At 45.2% G+C, this 15,347-nt stretch overlaps 1 protein-coding gene across 6 annotated transcripts in view; it reads right to left on the bottom strand.

Annotated features, from left to right (window-relative positions):
- SoxN (SoxNeuro) overlaps positions 1-15,347 on the bottom strand; it is a 308,059-nt gene that overhangs the window by 20,504 nt on the left and 272,208 nt on the right. The window contains exon 3 of one of the 6 annotated variants that reach the window (XM_046612321.2): positions 2,977-3,073. The exons of 4 other annotated variants lie outside the window; for them this stretch is intronic. In XM_046612321.2, coding sequence (XP_046468277.1) covers positions 3,022-3,073 — 52 coding nt within the window. In that variant the 3' untranslated portion in view covers positions 2,977-3,021. Of the gene's footprint in view, positions 1-2,976; positions 3,074-15,347 lie in introns of those variants that run through there. One more of the 6 variants, XR_006881617.2, reaches the window with a different exon arrangement.

Raw genomic sequence — 15,347 nt, 5'->3', positions numbered from 1 at the left:
GAATTATTGAAGAGCATGAAACAAATTGAAATGTTTTCACGTTTGATACGATGAACGCTCCAGGGTACGTATCTGAAACAAATTCCAATCGATCAAGCTTGATCGAAAAGTCTAGTAACTTAAGGTCTTGGAGTAAATTAAACTTGTTGAGCGATTAAAAAGCACGATGAAAGTTGAATTTGAGATCAGATATTCTACTGATATATATTCGTTGATTATCAGAACTCAGAGTGAACAAAAATTTTGAGACTTTGATTGACCTTTGTTGATAAAATATCCAGATACTTGGAGAACTCTACGGATGTAACGAACGTAATCAAAATTTACTGGCGATACAATGTTCATCTGTCACTAGGCGGAACAAAGAATTCGTTTGGAAAATATCCTCTACTGGTGACGCAGAGTCTGAATTCCCGAAATACATAATTCAACTTGTCATGATGTGCGCTTCTCGTGATACATACGGCACTATCACATTATAATTGTCTTCTCAGCTACGGTAAATCTGACATTAGCGCGTATAAAATAACTTTGAACCGTTACAAATTCATTAAATACTTGTCTCATTTCATTATTATTTTCTAAAGAAAAAGTAAGTGGGTCTAGCATGATCCATGGGTACCTCGATACCATTGCTGTTTTTATCTAATAGGTACGAAAATTGCCTTTCTTCAATATGTCCTCTAGGCGTGATGTCTGATCGACTAGTTTCAAAAGCTAGTTCAATTTGATTTTGGTGAAACGAAACAATCTAGTCGTAGGTATTTAATCCATCCGCAATTCCGTTTCAGAAAAATGGCGTCACATACAAATTAATATAAATTCGCGATCCCTAGAAAGGCAACGATTCATTGGGATGTATAGAACAGGGAAAGGAATTCTAGGACGCCTTAACTAGTAAATTATGCAGAAGGAATGAAAAAAATGGATAAGTGAATTAGTCAAACGTGAGATAAGAAATGGTGCTAACTCCGCGTCGCTCATTCTGCGAATAAAATTATACTCCACGCCTATCATAAATACCCGGAAGTATTTATTAACGATAATAAACGAGCAAATGGTTGAGATCAAAAAAAGGAATCAAACTAATATTGTAACACTTTCTAATCATTAACTGATAGCCGGCAGGGACTTAACCCGTTCAATGGAAGATTTAAAGTAGCAATTTGTGCGCCGGTATAACGGACAAAGTAACTTTCTGCGGCATTTCTTCATCAAAGTCCCAATTGAAACGCGTAGACTGATACACTTTAATCTGCACGTACATTCAGACATGTTCAAAGTGAAATACCAAAAACGTGTAAAGCGCAAATTCAGTTCAATAAAACAATGAATTTTCAATACAGGAACACAGGAGAAAAAATGAAAAAATTCTGTACAGGTTAAGAGACTGCATCTGCTCCATAGGGTTACGCGATCTTCATAATCCGTATCAGGTGTGTTTCGTGTTCCCTTAATTACTCTTCAACCGGAGGTCAATTAGTCTCGGTTGGTTTTCGGGTGATGACGAAAATTTCGGTACAGGTAGCCGAAGTCTTTCAGGATGCTGGATGTAGCCTCCGTTAACTTTGACGAGTCAATCTCACCTCCTAGAACCAGAAAGGGATCGTCGGAGGCGGAGTTCTTTCCATGAATCAGCGATATCTCGCAGCACCGTCACAAATGATGATCGGCGAAGTCGAGCCACTGCGGTGTAAGTTTCGCCGCAAGTTCGTCTTATTGGTAAAAAATAACGCGAAATAAAATCCCTGTCTGATAATGAGGAATCCGGATATCCTGCGGTGGAATCCTGACGACGCAATGATCGTCGATCGCATCACCGTCACCTGGAGCAGGGTGACTCGAGGTTCACCGAGGCAATCAGGAGCGATTTCATAGCCGTCAAGTTCGGGTGGAAAGTGTGCGTCGAAAGTGGGGTTGGAAGGATGAGGTTGCGCATTCCAGCATCGTCATCGGTTATCCTAGAGTTTCCACGAAATTCAAATCATTACACCCGCGCCTTTCGGTTTCACTTCCAGCTCAAGGATTTTGTTTCTTCAAACAATAAAGTCAGTGTAACCCTGTGTGATTTTGGTGGTGCTTTCACTCACTGTCAAATTGTTCAGGTAGTTGCCACGAGTGAACAAGTAAATGAAGCTGCTGCATGGACACTGAGGACGGGTATGCAGGGACGATGTGAAATTATCTGCTCCCCCGGATATCGACTGCAGACTCGTTGTCGCAATATTGGGGCGCCCAGCCGGTCCTCGCAATTACTGAATCGAGAGGGTTATGACTTATGTGACGTCGATAAATAAAAATTTCGACGATATACCCCCGCAGGTAAAAACCGGTTCCCAATATGAGTGATATTTCATTCTGGCCGCTGACGCTGTAAGTGAAAAAGCAAATACCTACTTCTTATAATGCAAAACGACATAGATAGATGCGAATTAAATTCAGTACTGAAACTTGAATTCCCAAGACTCCGGCGCGTAGAAAAACATGAAAGGACCAATGAACTAGCTTGTACTATCAATCATTTTGAAAATTGTTCGGACCAGGACAAATCCCATTTTGTTTCATTCATTCATCCAGACTCCTAATAGACTCCCAACTTTCGGCAAACTCGACTCTCTATTTACGGACTGCTACTGCACGGATAATCGGAGAACTGACTTGTTCATGTACCTTGAGCATTATTCTTTATCCTTTCCCGATATCGACACATCAGACTTGTGCTGAGTCCGCAGCTGCGCCTTGCGCCTTTTGGTGATTTAGTGGCGCGAATTAACGACCCGTTGACACGCCACTCTGTAGCATCGGGTTTAATCAGGCACCTACGTCTTGCCTTCTCTTGATACCTACTCAGGACACTGGCCGTCGCGATCGTGCTACGAAAATCTACGTCTAAGAGTCCTACACACAAGCACGTTGGTGCCAACTATTAGCAGATATTTCACCCTCCTCATAAAATTAACCCAGTCTCAGACTCACCATGAGGCGCGAAAAGGCCAAGGCGAAGCTTACAGGACTTAGCGTTCACGTCGGCCAGGACTCCGGGACGCGCGCGCTGCTCGTGGCCGTCCAGTCCCTGCAACACAGACCATAAACTCGGTTGAGTGGTCTCTTACTTCATCGTCAATTGACCTATATTCTTTCTCTCCTATCATTCTTTTACCCCATCCACGAATTGCTGCTCTTATTGTAATATCTGTGGTACGATTTGCAAGTGGAACTTGTAAAAGTATGAAGAAACTGATTCAAAGTTTGGAAACTTCTTGCAAACAAACCTGCAGACTGAAGCAAGGCTTAGTAGTGTAGAAATGGTTGGATTATAAACACACTGCCAAAGTCGCCTGGGGACCCGAAAAACGAAAAGGTAGCAAGACTCAAAGGGTTCCAGCAATATCGGTCGGTGTCTTGTCACCATTCGTCACGTTCACACCGTTGCTTACAATCTGAAGCCGATTCCAAACTGGCCGCCAGACGGAGCACCCGCCGGAAAATTTACGAGCACCGAGCGAAGTTTAGTATCTGAGCTGATAATTATTCGCAACAGGTCCTCCGTATCGGGAGAAGGGGAGGGAAAAAATCAATGAAATGGCTATGTTACAGGAATAGGATCAGAAACAACCTTCCAACAAACTTTCAGATATAGTCTCTTAAATAAAAGTGGGGTATAGACTGAAAGAGAGTGCGAGAGGTGGAGAAGGCAGGATACGAAATAGTCCCCGTAAGCTTTTAGGAATGATTGTCTGAAGGCCTGAATCAGACGTCTCTATCTATGCATGGGGACGCGTCGACGCATATATCTTAATATCACCATGACTCGAACCCGGCGACTTCACTCCCGAAGTCACATACATCAAGCCTGACTCGACCTCGGCTTTGCCCATCTCCTGGTACCTGGTCTCGGCCACGGAGAATCGGCGCACCTTCGAGTTTGACCCGATGATAAATCCGAGCTAGAAAACCGCAGGATTTATGACCAAGAGAAGAGTGAACTACGGGGTCCGTTTGGATCTCGCCGCTTTTATTAATGCCACCAATTTACTAATAACGCAACAATGCCCAGTGGATAACTCACTACCTTAGAACATTGATGTACAAGAAACAAGTTGACCCCGGTGACTGGATTAGGCCTCGGATAATCGGCATCACTTTAGGCCCGGTCAGTCGAATATAATCATTCACAACTAAGGAGGGTATCAGCTTTGACCTAAGCTGTCAGTGTTAAAACCACCAGCGATGCAAATCTGTTTTCTTTTCTATAGAGCAAGTGTCGGCGGATTTTCTAAAACCATTTTATAGAATAAAAAATTATTAGATTACATTTTCCTTCAGGAGTAGCAGTAGGACTGTATAACGTGAGGGTGAAAAATACCAGATTGTATGCATCAGATAACGTTATACAAATTAAAATAAATGAAAGAGTTGTTCACGTAGAAGACTGCGGTGGATCTCAATTATCATAATCCATTTCCTCCGAGAGGAAATAACAAACAGGTCCGCAATCTAGATCTGGTTAGGCAGTGGAGGGTTCAACAGGAAATTAAAAGAAGGACAGATAAAAGAAACGAGCAAAAAAGGAATTCCCTCTAACCAAGAAGAAACTTCGAATCGCCAGACACCTCATTGCACGCTTAACACTTTTTAATTGAACAACGGGTCAAACTACTTATACGCAAGTTGTTGACAAAGTCTCCCAGGCCCAGAAATCCAAAATGCTTTTACTTTACACACATTTCTCTGTTCTGAACACTGACAATGAGATAATTAGTGCAAAAAAAACTTTGCAATTAAGCTGTTAGAGTTCTACCGAGTAACGACGGGACCCCAAGGACTGTGAAAAATGGAATTTCGAGTTTGTAGATATTTAGGTTCAGCGTAGGTATAGGTTAAGCGGGAGGTAATTATCTGGAAAGGGAATAGCAGGTCGGCACAGCGAGACGCGGAAAATGGTGGATGGGAAGCAGGGCGTCACGACGTTAGTTATTACACAGTTCATTAGAGGAGCGGTCTGCCTGCGGCTGCACTGCCATCCGCAAGGCGGGAGAGGAGGAAACGCGAGGTGAAAAAAAAACTGGAATTAAGAGTCAGAGTCAGAGTTAGACTTACTCGCGCTCTGGGATAAATTCACCGAAGCACATCACGCTTTTGCGCCCATTATACAGGTATCATTATATAATGCCAACTTTTGGTACGAGACCGATCAATACAGATTTTCAGCGGAGGAAAAGAGAAAGGTGAAGGGGGTGTGGGGCAGAAACAAAAAGAGGATGCGTTGGTTCATACCAGGCGTCGCGACGCTTGTATAGTATAGCCAACGAGTAATGAGCGGAACTTCAATGATGCCCAACAAATGAAAAATCTGCTTCCCCTAATTACCTGCCAGCTTTCCTTCCAATCCACAATGTATTATCATTCTCTCCATGCGCACACGCATTCATTTTGCTGCATCACATGTATACCATGTACACATGGTTAAACACCTGGACGAAGATATAAATATTCAGGGTAGAGAACATTTTGAGCCACCGTCATTTTCCAAGATCGGTGTAAGGATAGATCAACAGTGTCCGATGTATTCAGACTCGGATTCTTTGCGGGTTCAGCGATCCTGACTAATTTCATATCGCGGCTAATCTGGGAATGGAAACTGACAATTATCGTTAATTGATGCGAACAATGGGAACTGGGAGCGAGGATGAACGGAATACCGCTTAGTGGGAGGGAGCCGGTAGATCACTCTTTCATCTCTTGGGAGAGCGCAATTTTCGTACCAACGGCCGCTGGGCAAAATGGGGTAAAACAGGAACCAAAAGGACGGGCGCTCGTTGTTGGTTAACGTAGCATACCGACGTCACAATCCCATTACGCTCAAATTCAAATCACCAATGTGCAGCACTGCCGGGATTATCTTCAATCTGTAGCGAATGATCAGCTCCGCAGCGTCACGGCGCAAAAGGTAGTGAAATACGTGACAGCCTCGAAAATACTTTACTCGCGACACTGATTGGGTGATTGGGTTGGGTTCCTCCTGAATCGTGAACCCATCATTGTCGAGTACGCTGGTCCAATTCACGAGCTCGTCAAACGTTGCACTTTCGCCAGTTACACAGACGGGACTGATTAATTGCGGGTTCCAGTCGGCGGAACGTCGTTGACCTGTATTTGTCCCCGGGCGAACCAGCGGCGCAGTTTTTATGGATTTCGCCGGCCGACGAAAGTTCCGGGGGACGGTCTAGTGTACGCCTCTCACTGTCCCGTTGCAGCACAAGCGAGATGGACTTCCGTTTCCTGGGCACGATTTCTCGAGCGGTGAAATTTCGCAACGTGAATTGGACGATATGCGCACAGCGATTCATGACGTCCGACTGACTTTGATTTCCCTACACAAAACCTCCTCCCGAGAAAATACGTAGGCAAACATAAAGATTCCATCGCGTTGGTTTTATGTCTCTTCTCAGCAGAGGGGTTGATTTTTTTCTCTCTCTTTTTTACCCTCTTTCTTCTTTTACTTCAACAACACCGACAAGGATCGTTGTTAATACGTGATTTGGTGGCAATTAAACTGAAGTGGTCAAAGCAAACAGCGATCAGGAAGAGTGCCGGGTACCAAAGTTTGAACTGCAGGGGCTCCAAGGGTGACGGCGACGACGTAGGAGAAGAGGAGGGAGCACACGTCAAATATTTACCCCATCAAGAACACACGCTAGTCTATTGTTCACCCGCGCTACTATGTGTAAATTTAATCTCCCTACGATGCTCTCCCTATAATGTGTATAATATATTATAAAAGTGTAGACAAAGTTGGTGGACAACGCTTCAACTCGAGCCTAGGCATCTGCATATCAGCGTTTGTCTATGTTTAGTTTCAAAATTCGTTCACTGGGATAAGGATATGGATCGGGGACGCCGGTTGCAGAAGCAAGAACTAATTCTGCTTGTCAATAATACCAAGTATTCTCCAAATCTGAATGAGTTTCAAATATATACTTACGAGAATATGAAGTATGATAGTTGAAAATTAGTGATTTCCGAGGGATTTCCAGTGCATATATATCGTAGACTTGAAGATAGATAGAGCATTCAGTAGAAATTGTTGGAGTCAATAAAGAGAGATAACATTGTCTCACTCTTTCTCACTTGCGCTGGAGGGACTCTCCACTATTTACTTGGTGCAGACCAACAGAACCATGTGTCAGCGAAAGACGGAACTACTTTAAAAGAAGTTTATCTCGTATGTATGACGACTTCGATCCAAGAACAGGCAAAATTCTTTCTCTCGAGCGCTCCGCATCCACTTCAACTTTCAGTCATATCTTGTTTCTTCTTCTTATTCTTACAGCGGCATTGAGTTGCAACTGCCAAGAGAGCTGGAGGCGAGCGATGTGGGATCAGTTGCGTGTCACGCGCGCAGGTGTCCCGGCATCACATCGACTCGCTGATCACGACTGAGCCCAGTATCGTGGGGAATTTGCTGACTCGTCGCGATGGGGTCAACCCCGTGGTTCATCCCGGTGACATCTTCATCTCTCATCAGTACCCCGAAAGTATCCTTGCTCTCCCCCCTTTTTTCTCGTCTCCTACATGCCCGGTCACTGTGCGTGCTTAACTGCCGCCTCTCGATCCTTTGTCGGCTTATCAAGAGCCGGGCCCCTGGGATGGACACCTGGACATTACCTGACATCGCGCCGCCTTCGACGTCTAGATCGGACCGGGGAGGCTGTGGATTCCATCATGCCAGAAATAGACAGCAAGAGGTGTCTGCCTATCGACGCACGATCCTCTGGCATTTAGTACCGCCGGCATAAATACTTGGATACCTTTCGTGTTGGCCTTTGGGGTTAGCTCGAATTAACACCCCTGCTTACTGCCTCCAACCCTCGTGGACGATTTTAATGCTTTATTTCTCTGGTGCGTTTTCTTTTTCTTCACCGTCACGCTTTCCCTGTTGCCTGAACCAGTCGAACATGTACGCAAACTTAAAAACCCAACCGGGCTTCCATACAATTTTGACTATGTTGTCAATTTATTCCCGTCTACCTCCAAAGCCAGAGATGATTTCCGCGAAAATCTTCATCTTGGTGATCTCAGCCGGGGTCGACGAGGATGGCATAATTAGACAGGAATTCGACGCACGTCCCTCAATCGTTCTAGGATCACTAATGGATCTACTTACCATCCCTTCTGAGTCGGCGGGCTCAGGTCCTCCATCTCCATCTGCATCCCGGCGGTTAATAATCGCCAATATTTATTTCGGATTGGTCACGGCTCGGCATTGCCCGGTGATGAGCATCCCGATGGACAGCGTCGCGTTAACTTGAGCCGCGACGGACGGACGATCGAGCATTGTGCCAAGATTAATGTGCGACGAGCGGCCACCGCGAGGGTGTCTGTAGATATACACAGATGTGCTTTGGTCCGAGTAAAGAGGTGAGGAGGTGTACGTACCTGTCCGTACACACGGGCACGTATCCAGTCCTCGGATCTTCAGAAGAGCCCTGACAGCACGGTGTCGAAAAGTTGACCGCGTAGAAACGCGCCTGAACAGCCGTACGACGTAATTAGGGATGAGCCGTCAACCGTTCACCACGTCATCATTAGCCCGGAGTGACCCGAGGCTCGCTTCAGGCAGATAGAGACTACGCCATCGGAAGAGAGCACGTGCTGAACGTTTTTAATACTCGCGCGTCCTCGGGCGACGGCGCGTAGCCGTTTCAAACGAACTGTCACGGTAGAAAAATTCTGTACTCCGTTTCGTCGAGTTTCACACTCCATCGGTCTTCTCCTGTTATCCATTTAAGGTAAAAGACTTCAATGTTCTCTAATGCACCTTACAATACTGTATCCGATCAAATAACATACAGTGGGTTGAAAGTTATCCCCTTCGCAGTAAAACCTCAACTATGATCCATAACAACCGATCATTTCTGACTGATCTGTAGCCAGAAATCCTAGCTCACTGCTAAACACGACCTCAAAAAAGTGCGAGTAAACTATCGGCGACAGGTATCTGCACTTAATCTCCATTAGTGAGCTACCGTGTATAAAGCTTCATAAGTAACGAACGATTGGCCGTTAACAATTAACCGTAGCAGAAACTTCTCCGTAGCATCACGTTACACGCGTTGTTGTACCACCTACGACCGCGGGGCATAAAGGTGAGATGTATCGTTTCCGGTAGCCAGGAGGGACAAATGGGGACATTAAGTTGGTGCCGGTGCAATATCGCCTCACGTTCCTTCCACTGACCTCTGGACTGGAGGATAGATAGAGGAAGCGGGGGGGAAAGGGCCTCGTAAGAGAGGACGACTCTAATTCCGTCCCCTGCAAGCCAGGAGAGTTGTGACCACAAACCGGATAGCCATCCGATGGCTATCGAGTTCCGCCGGAAGAAAGGATGCAACGCGTGTTGAGCTGCCCGGTCTGAATCCTCTCTCGTTTCCTCTCTCTATATTTTCCGTGCTCGCGGATTTCCTCCACGTCCTTTCGTCGCTGGTTGAACGCAGAGAACCAGAACTAGGTTTCTGGTTGATAATTCATCCGAGCAAAGCGTTATGTTACGACGAAATGAAAATGGAGAACTTTTACATCATCAGGTGTTGGAGGATATCACGGAATTGGCCCCGGGCCAGGCAGATGCGATTTCTTCCTTACAGCTCAGGCAGCTATCCGTGTGCCGGGCTAAATGACCTTGGAAAAGACTCTCGAGTCGTTTAGGACCGGAGGAATGAGAGGCGGGAAAGAAGGTGGCGGTTCGAGGACCTGTCACATTACGCGGTTAAATTTATGCGCGATGCCCAGCGGCGTGACAAGTTACCACTGACGAACGGCCCCTCTGCGAACTCTGGCCCTCCGGGGCCTTTTCGGTATACGAGGGCCACGCGGAGCCGCAATCGTTCAGAGTTGAAACGACGGGGGAATTATATGTACGAGTTATGAATCAAATTGTAAATAATTACCTAGTGCATGTGCGGCTCTGCAAATAGAAAATCATGTGTTTTGTGCAAGTATATACATGGCATGTCCTTCAAAATGAGAAGTAATAAGATCTTAGAATTATAAACAAGTAATTGAATTTCAGGTTTATGTGGTATAATAATCTGCTTTCAGTGGCACCATTTTATTGCCAATCATTTCGATTTGAGTACAAATCCTTGTGCAAACTACTATTATCTACTTATTCGTGTGCTCATCAGAAAATTTCTGAGGCTCAATTAAAAAATACGTACTATCTGATTTAAAAAAAATTTAAATACTTGAGTTTCGCATTAGCACAGTTTGTCGAAATGACACTTCAATGTCTGTTCCAGGTGACCGGTAGAAACGCAAAGCATGGCACGTGCCTAGAGAAAGTGACGAGCAAGCGAGAGCGAAGCAAATGGGAAAGAGCCGGAGGCATGTGGGATAAACGGGACGAGTCACATTATATTTCACGGATAGTGTAAGTTTTTGCCGAATTCCATCGTTTTCCGCCCTGTAAACAAACCCAGTGCCAATGTGCGCCGCGTCCACGAGACAGTCTGGAGGGGATGGCGACCAGCGGCGTTCCCGCTATCCAGGCGACCAAAGGACCTCGGGAAGGATCGTGTAGCCGGGTGGTGGAAGCCTCGTTGGTAGCCGATCCCCTCCATTGACCAGCTCTTGTAACATACGTGGTACACGTTCGAGGTGCGTAAAAGCTGAAGATAGGCGTAGAAAATGCGAGTGCTGTGCACCCTGCGAACCGTAAAAAGTCCACCGTTGAGTACGGCTTTAGTTTCAGTGCACATTCTCGCAGTTCCACTCCCTACAATTTTTATCCTAACCTCAAACAGTGAAACATCCATCTGATACATATTGTGCACGCGGCGGTTTTAGTAGACAATTATTTGTATTTGCACAAACAGTATTTCACATGACACGATACAGCCATATGATATAACCGAAGGTGATGTGACGAAAAAATCATTCTTGTGTATCGGTTAAATGATAACATTATTCATTCTATGATGTTTCCACTTGGAACAGCGTTGTGGGACGTAGTTGCGGTCATATTCAGATCTAGGATAGATTCAGTTATTCATTAGAAAGGCACCCAAACTAAAGTTAAGTCAAATCGCCAGAGAACGACGGATTCTATCAATTGAAAATTTTTTATCCAATTTATATGTAATGAACTTAGTCTGAGGTACTAGCATACCAAGTAAATGTAATAATATATACAATATGCACGGTGACATTGACATCCGCTCGACTGCCGAATATTTAGGTTAGGTTATGATTGTTTCAAGTAAGTATGCATAGAGTTTCGAAATTTTTACAGAAAATTTTCGGCATAAGGTCCTAATGTCACGAATGCGTGTGATAGAATCGAACAAGCAAGCAACAAAAAGATTATTATACGTAGTGTAATTACAATAACAAAATATATCTTACATGTTGGTGACTTTAAGTTCGCATAAGGTGTGATCGTATGGCAGTTGATATAAGGAAAGTGGCGAAATAATTGTCACGTGACGAGTGGATCTGTCTTCGACCTATTCCTCGAAGGTGTACTTACACCGAGCCGTTCCTATCTGATTAATAGGCAGGGCATTAGGTAACAGTATTGAATTCGTTTGGCTTGTTAACAAGCATGGAACGAAACCTTATCTCGTTACAAGCGTGGCTTGTCTAATTGCTCCGCGAGGAGAAATTCTTTACGGGGCGACAAAGTGCTTCGTTCTCCGATTCCGCAGTCATTTCGAGGAACTCCGGCCGCGAGCACCTTTAGTAAATCTCTCAACGTCAAGGTGTTCCGAAATGCAATTATACGCGACTGCAGCCACGTAGGTGCAGTTCAGCTATATGTGGCTGACCGTATTTACGTGTGCCAAGTAATGCGAACGGCGTGCAAGCGTCGAGTTTCGTCGTCTCTTGGAACGTGAGCCAGGCGTCCCGGACGTCTTACCTTGGTTAACATAAATGTAACGCTATACTCCGCCCCGGCTGCATATACATCGCACTAGATGTCAAATCCGCGTTCTGTCTCTTTGACAACTGCATGTACTCGCATTCTGAAAATTGGTAAATATTGTCTTCAGCTTCGTAGAAAGTTGTGACAGCTAGGTCTTGACTTGTGAGAACAGATTGCGAAGAATAAGGAGGAAAACATTGAGTATTGTGAGCCGGTATCGATATCCAGTAAAAATTTACAACCGTCGAGTGAGTTTGTCATCGTTTACCTGCTAAAACCAGAAAGTATTATCTTTTTTTGGAAGGTTTACCGGCTAACCATCTTCTATTGTTCTATATCGGGTAGGTGAGAGTTACACCAAATAGGCTCATTGTCTTGGTAGAACAGCGGGGCTCTTCGACCCCTTCATTGTCTTAAAGTTTCTAGGTGTTGTGGCCTGAAAACACACCACGGTCAGTCTCTACCCCTCTCCTACCTAAACTTTGTCAAACTCTCGATGGAGAATTACCAAACCAATTAGCGGCATAATGCGGTCGACAAGATCCGCGGCTGAGTGACCGGTGGCGATGAGAGAAGATCTTCTATCTCCGTTGAGCAACGTAACTCCAGGATTTGTACACCCGAATAGACGCGTTACTGGATTACTAGAGAATTACTGACGATTACCATTCGGGAACCAAAATCACCTGGTCGTGTAGGACGAGAAAGTTTCGTCGACACTACGAAGCCACGATGACCTTCCTTGCCATCATCTCATCCTAAAGTCGATGTGACCCACGGTACTCGGGACTCGGGACTCGGGGACCATAAACCATCCCGGGGTGCCGAGAAGGACCGATCCGGACGAAGGACAGTTTTATGGCGGCTTCGGACCCTTTGTCTAACGCATGTCAGGAGCTCCCCTCGGCTACGACCACGGTCCCTGACGGCAGGAAACCCGTCAAGGATATAGGTGCACAGGATTGCACCGATCGAGGTACCCACTGCCTTCGGTCCTTCCGTGAAAATCAGCCCGCCATAAAAGGCATGGTTAGCTAGCTGGCTGGTTCGAATGTTCCGCAATTCTACTGGCAGCATATTCTCAACATAAGGTCTTTTCTTGCTATTCCGCATTTCTTGCATTATCTCCAATATAGCGCGACGCGAAAATGTTACATGAAAATACGGGCAACTCCAATTAATAAACTACACAATCTAGTATTGACCACAAGATGAAGTTTCAATGGCATTCGGTCAGTTTGCGTTAAGAAAGAAAGGCGGGTGAGAAGTCCTTGTCACTCCCCCGCACCAGCACATTTCATTGTAAGCTAAACGATGACCTGTCTGATTCGGTGTTATTTCCGACGTATCATTAGCGGACCCATCCTTGATCCGCACCATTATTTTGAGGCGCTTCAATTCCTGACAGACATTAAGAGACGGACTGCCGGTACGGGTCTTGGCAGACGGAGTGGCCCCATCGGAGATGAGGATTGGAGCGATGGGCTCCCCCGTTGTGCGGCGGTCGGACTTCAAAGTGTCCAGACTTCATCGTCGATATGGGGATTCGATCAGCACCGAAAGATTAGAAGAAGACTCCCCTGTCTTAGGTCCGCATGACGCGACGACCTTCTCTCTTCTCCCCTGTAGTATCTCCTTCTCACAACCGTGTCACTTCTGGAGCTTCGACATTTCTGTGGCAAGATTTTGAAATATCTAGACAAGACAACGCGAAGTGGAAGAAGGCGAAGGTGTCTGGAGAGCCGCTACCTGTCAGCGAAGATACCCCGCTGTTAAGAAGGTGGCCAAACTTGTCAATTTTGACTAAGGCCTGGTCTTAGGGGTGGCCATAGGCACGCCTCGAGATTACAGGTGCAGCTAATCGTTGAGCTCCATCGTTACGGTACACCGAAAATTATTATGCATAACTTGCTAGACCCCAGAGTAGTAGATGAAATTTTTCCATAAAAATGTTTCAGCAAATTTCAGCGTCACATGTTTCATGCGTGAATTGACTAAATCCAAGTATCTTCAACTGAAAATGCGAATCAAGTGACCGTGAACGGTAATCCTAACTCTGTGTCAGACTGAACATACCCAAGCCAGGGAAGCAAATGCCAAAATAGATAAGTTATACGGTACCGAGCAAATAAAATAGGATTCAGGTTTACCGGCTTATCTATAACGAAAGTGGCTAAAGTAAAGAGTTTTCGAATTGTGTTCCGAGCTAGCAAGCTTCTGCAATAATCGTTTGCGGTAATTGTTGGAGCGATACCCCGTGGCGAGTGGGTATTGTCTGAGTACTTTCTACGGTTCGGACCCAGGACGACGGCTTTCTTGATTTGCTCAGGTGTACAGACGGCGAGTGGCGGCTCGCTCAACATCCAGACAGCGAACGAACGTTCAGCCGGGCTGCGAGCAGTTTCGGGCTAACGTAGCGTGAGATTCTGTGAAATATCTTTGCACTTTGGCAAAAACTGGGTTTCGTGATTCAGGCGATGCAGGAGCTTCGGATTTTGACTGGGGCATAAGTCGTCTGCCAGTGCACCGTGCTAATGCAGTCAGCGTGCGTCGGCATTTCCTTACAGCCGTGTTGAACTCACGAGAGAGGTTCGACGTGTGGAAGTTGCTGATTTAACAACAAGAATATTCGTTTGACCGTACCGCGTTCTCGGTCATCCTCGTTTATACTGCCGTATTGCTATTGGAAAGGTTGAATTAAACAATAATACAACTGTCATGCAGAATTGCAATGCAATGCACAGCTGTGACTTTATGATAGGCAGTAAAAAAATCAACGAGAAAACATAACTTTACGCATTTGTTTACACGGTTTCAATGAAAATAAGATTCCTTAGTGAGTACTGATACAAACGCAATGAAATTACGTGTGAGCATTCCAAACTTAGTACCGTTTTTCACCTGTTGATCGTTTTAACTGATCGACATTTCTTTCTTTTTCTCTTGTCAAGAACAATCATGACGTCACTGAATATGTATTTCCTAATTCGTTAAAGTTATTTATGTATACTACAGTGCCGCAATCTAGAGTCAAACTGGCTTACTCACGCATCTACAGAATGACCTCGTATATCTTGTGCGAAATGACGTGGGCTGACCGCGACCGTTGGTTAGTGGTTGGTTTGTTTTCTCTCAGTTTTCTTCTTCCGGTAATTGGTTAAAGCCAGTGAATTTAAAAGTCTCTAAAGAGTGTTAGGAGACGCGAGAGTCGCTAATACGAAGGGAATACAATTTTTAGCAGATTTTTGAAATTCTTGAACAAACACGCGAGGGGTCTAACCGAACAGCAGAGTTATTGAGTAAGAGTCAGGTGGCGCGACCAAAGCCGTAGTAATTATTCGACGCCCACGTGGCATCTCGTTGGGTCGAGTGTAAATCTTATTACTGACGAAGTAAGCGATTAGCATCCTTATTTCAAACG

This window comes from Neodiprion pinetum, chromosome 2 (assembly GCF_021155775.2).
Source record: "Neodiprion pinetum isolate iyNeoPine1 chromosome 2, iyNeoPine1.2, whole genome shotgun sequence".
Classification (NCBI taxonomy): domain Eukaryota; kingdom Metazoa; phylum Arthropoda; class Insecta; order Hymenoptera; family Diprionidae; genus Neodiprion; species Neodiprion pinetum.
The sequence above is the reverse complement of the archived record's forward strand: the minus strand, read 5'-3'. Positions and strand labels throughout refer to the sequence as shown.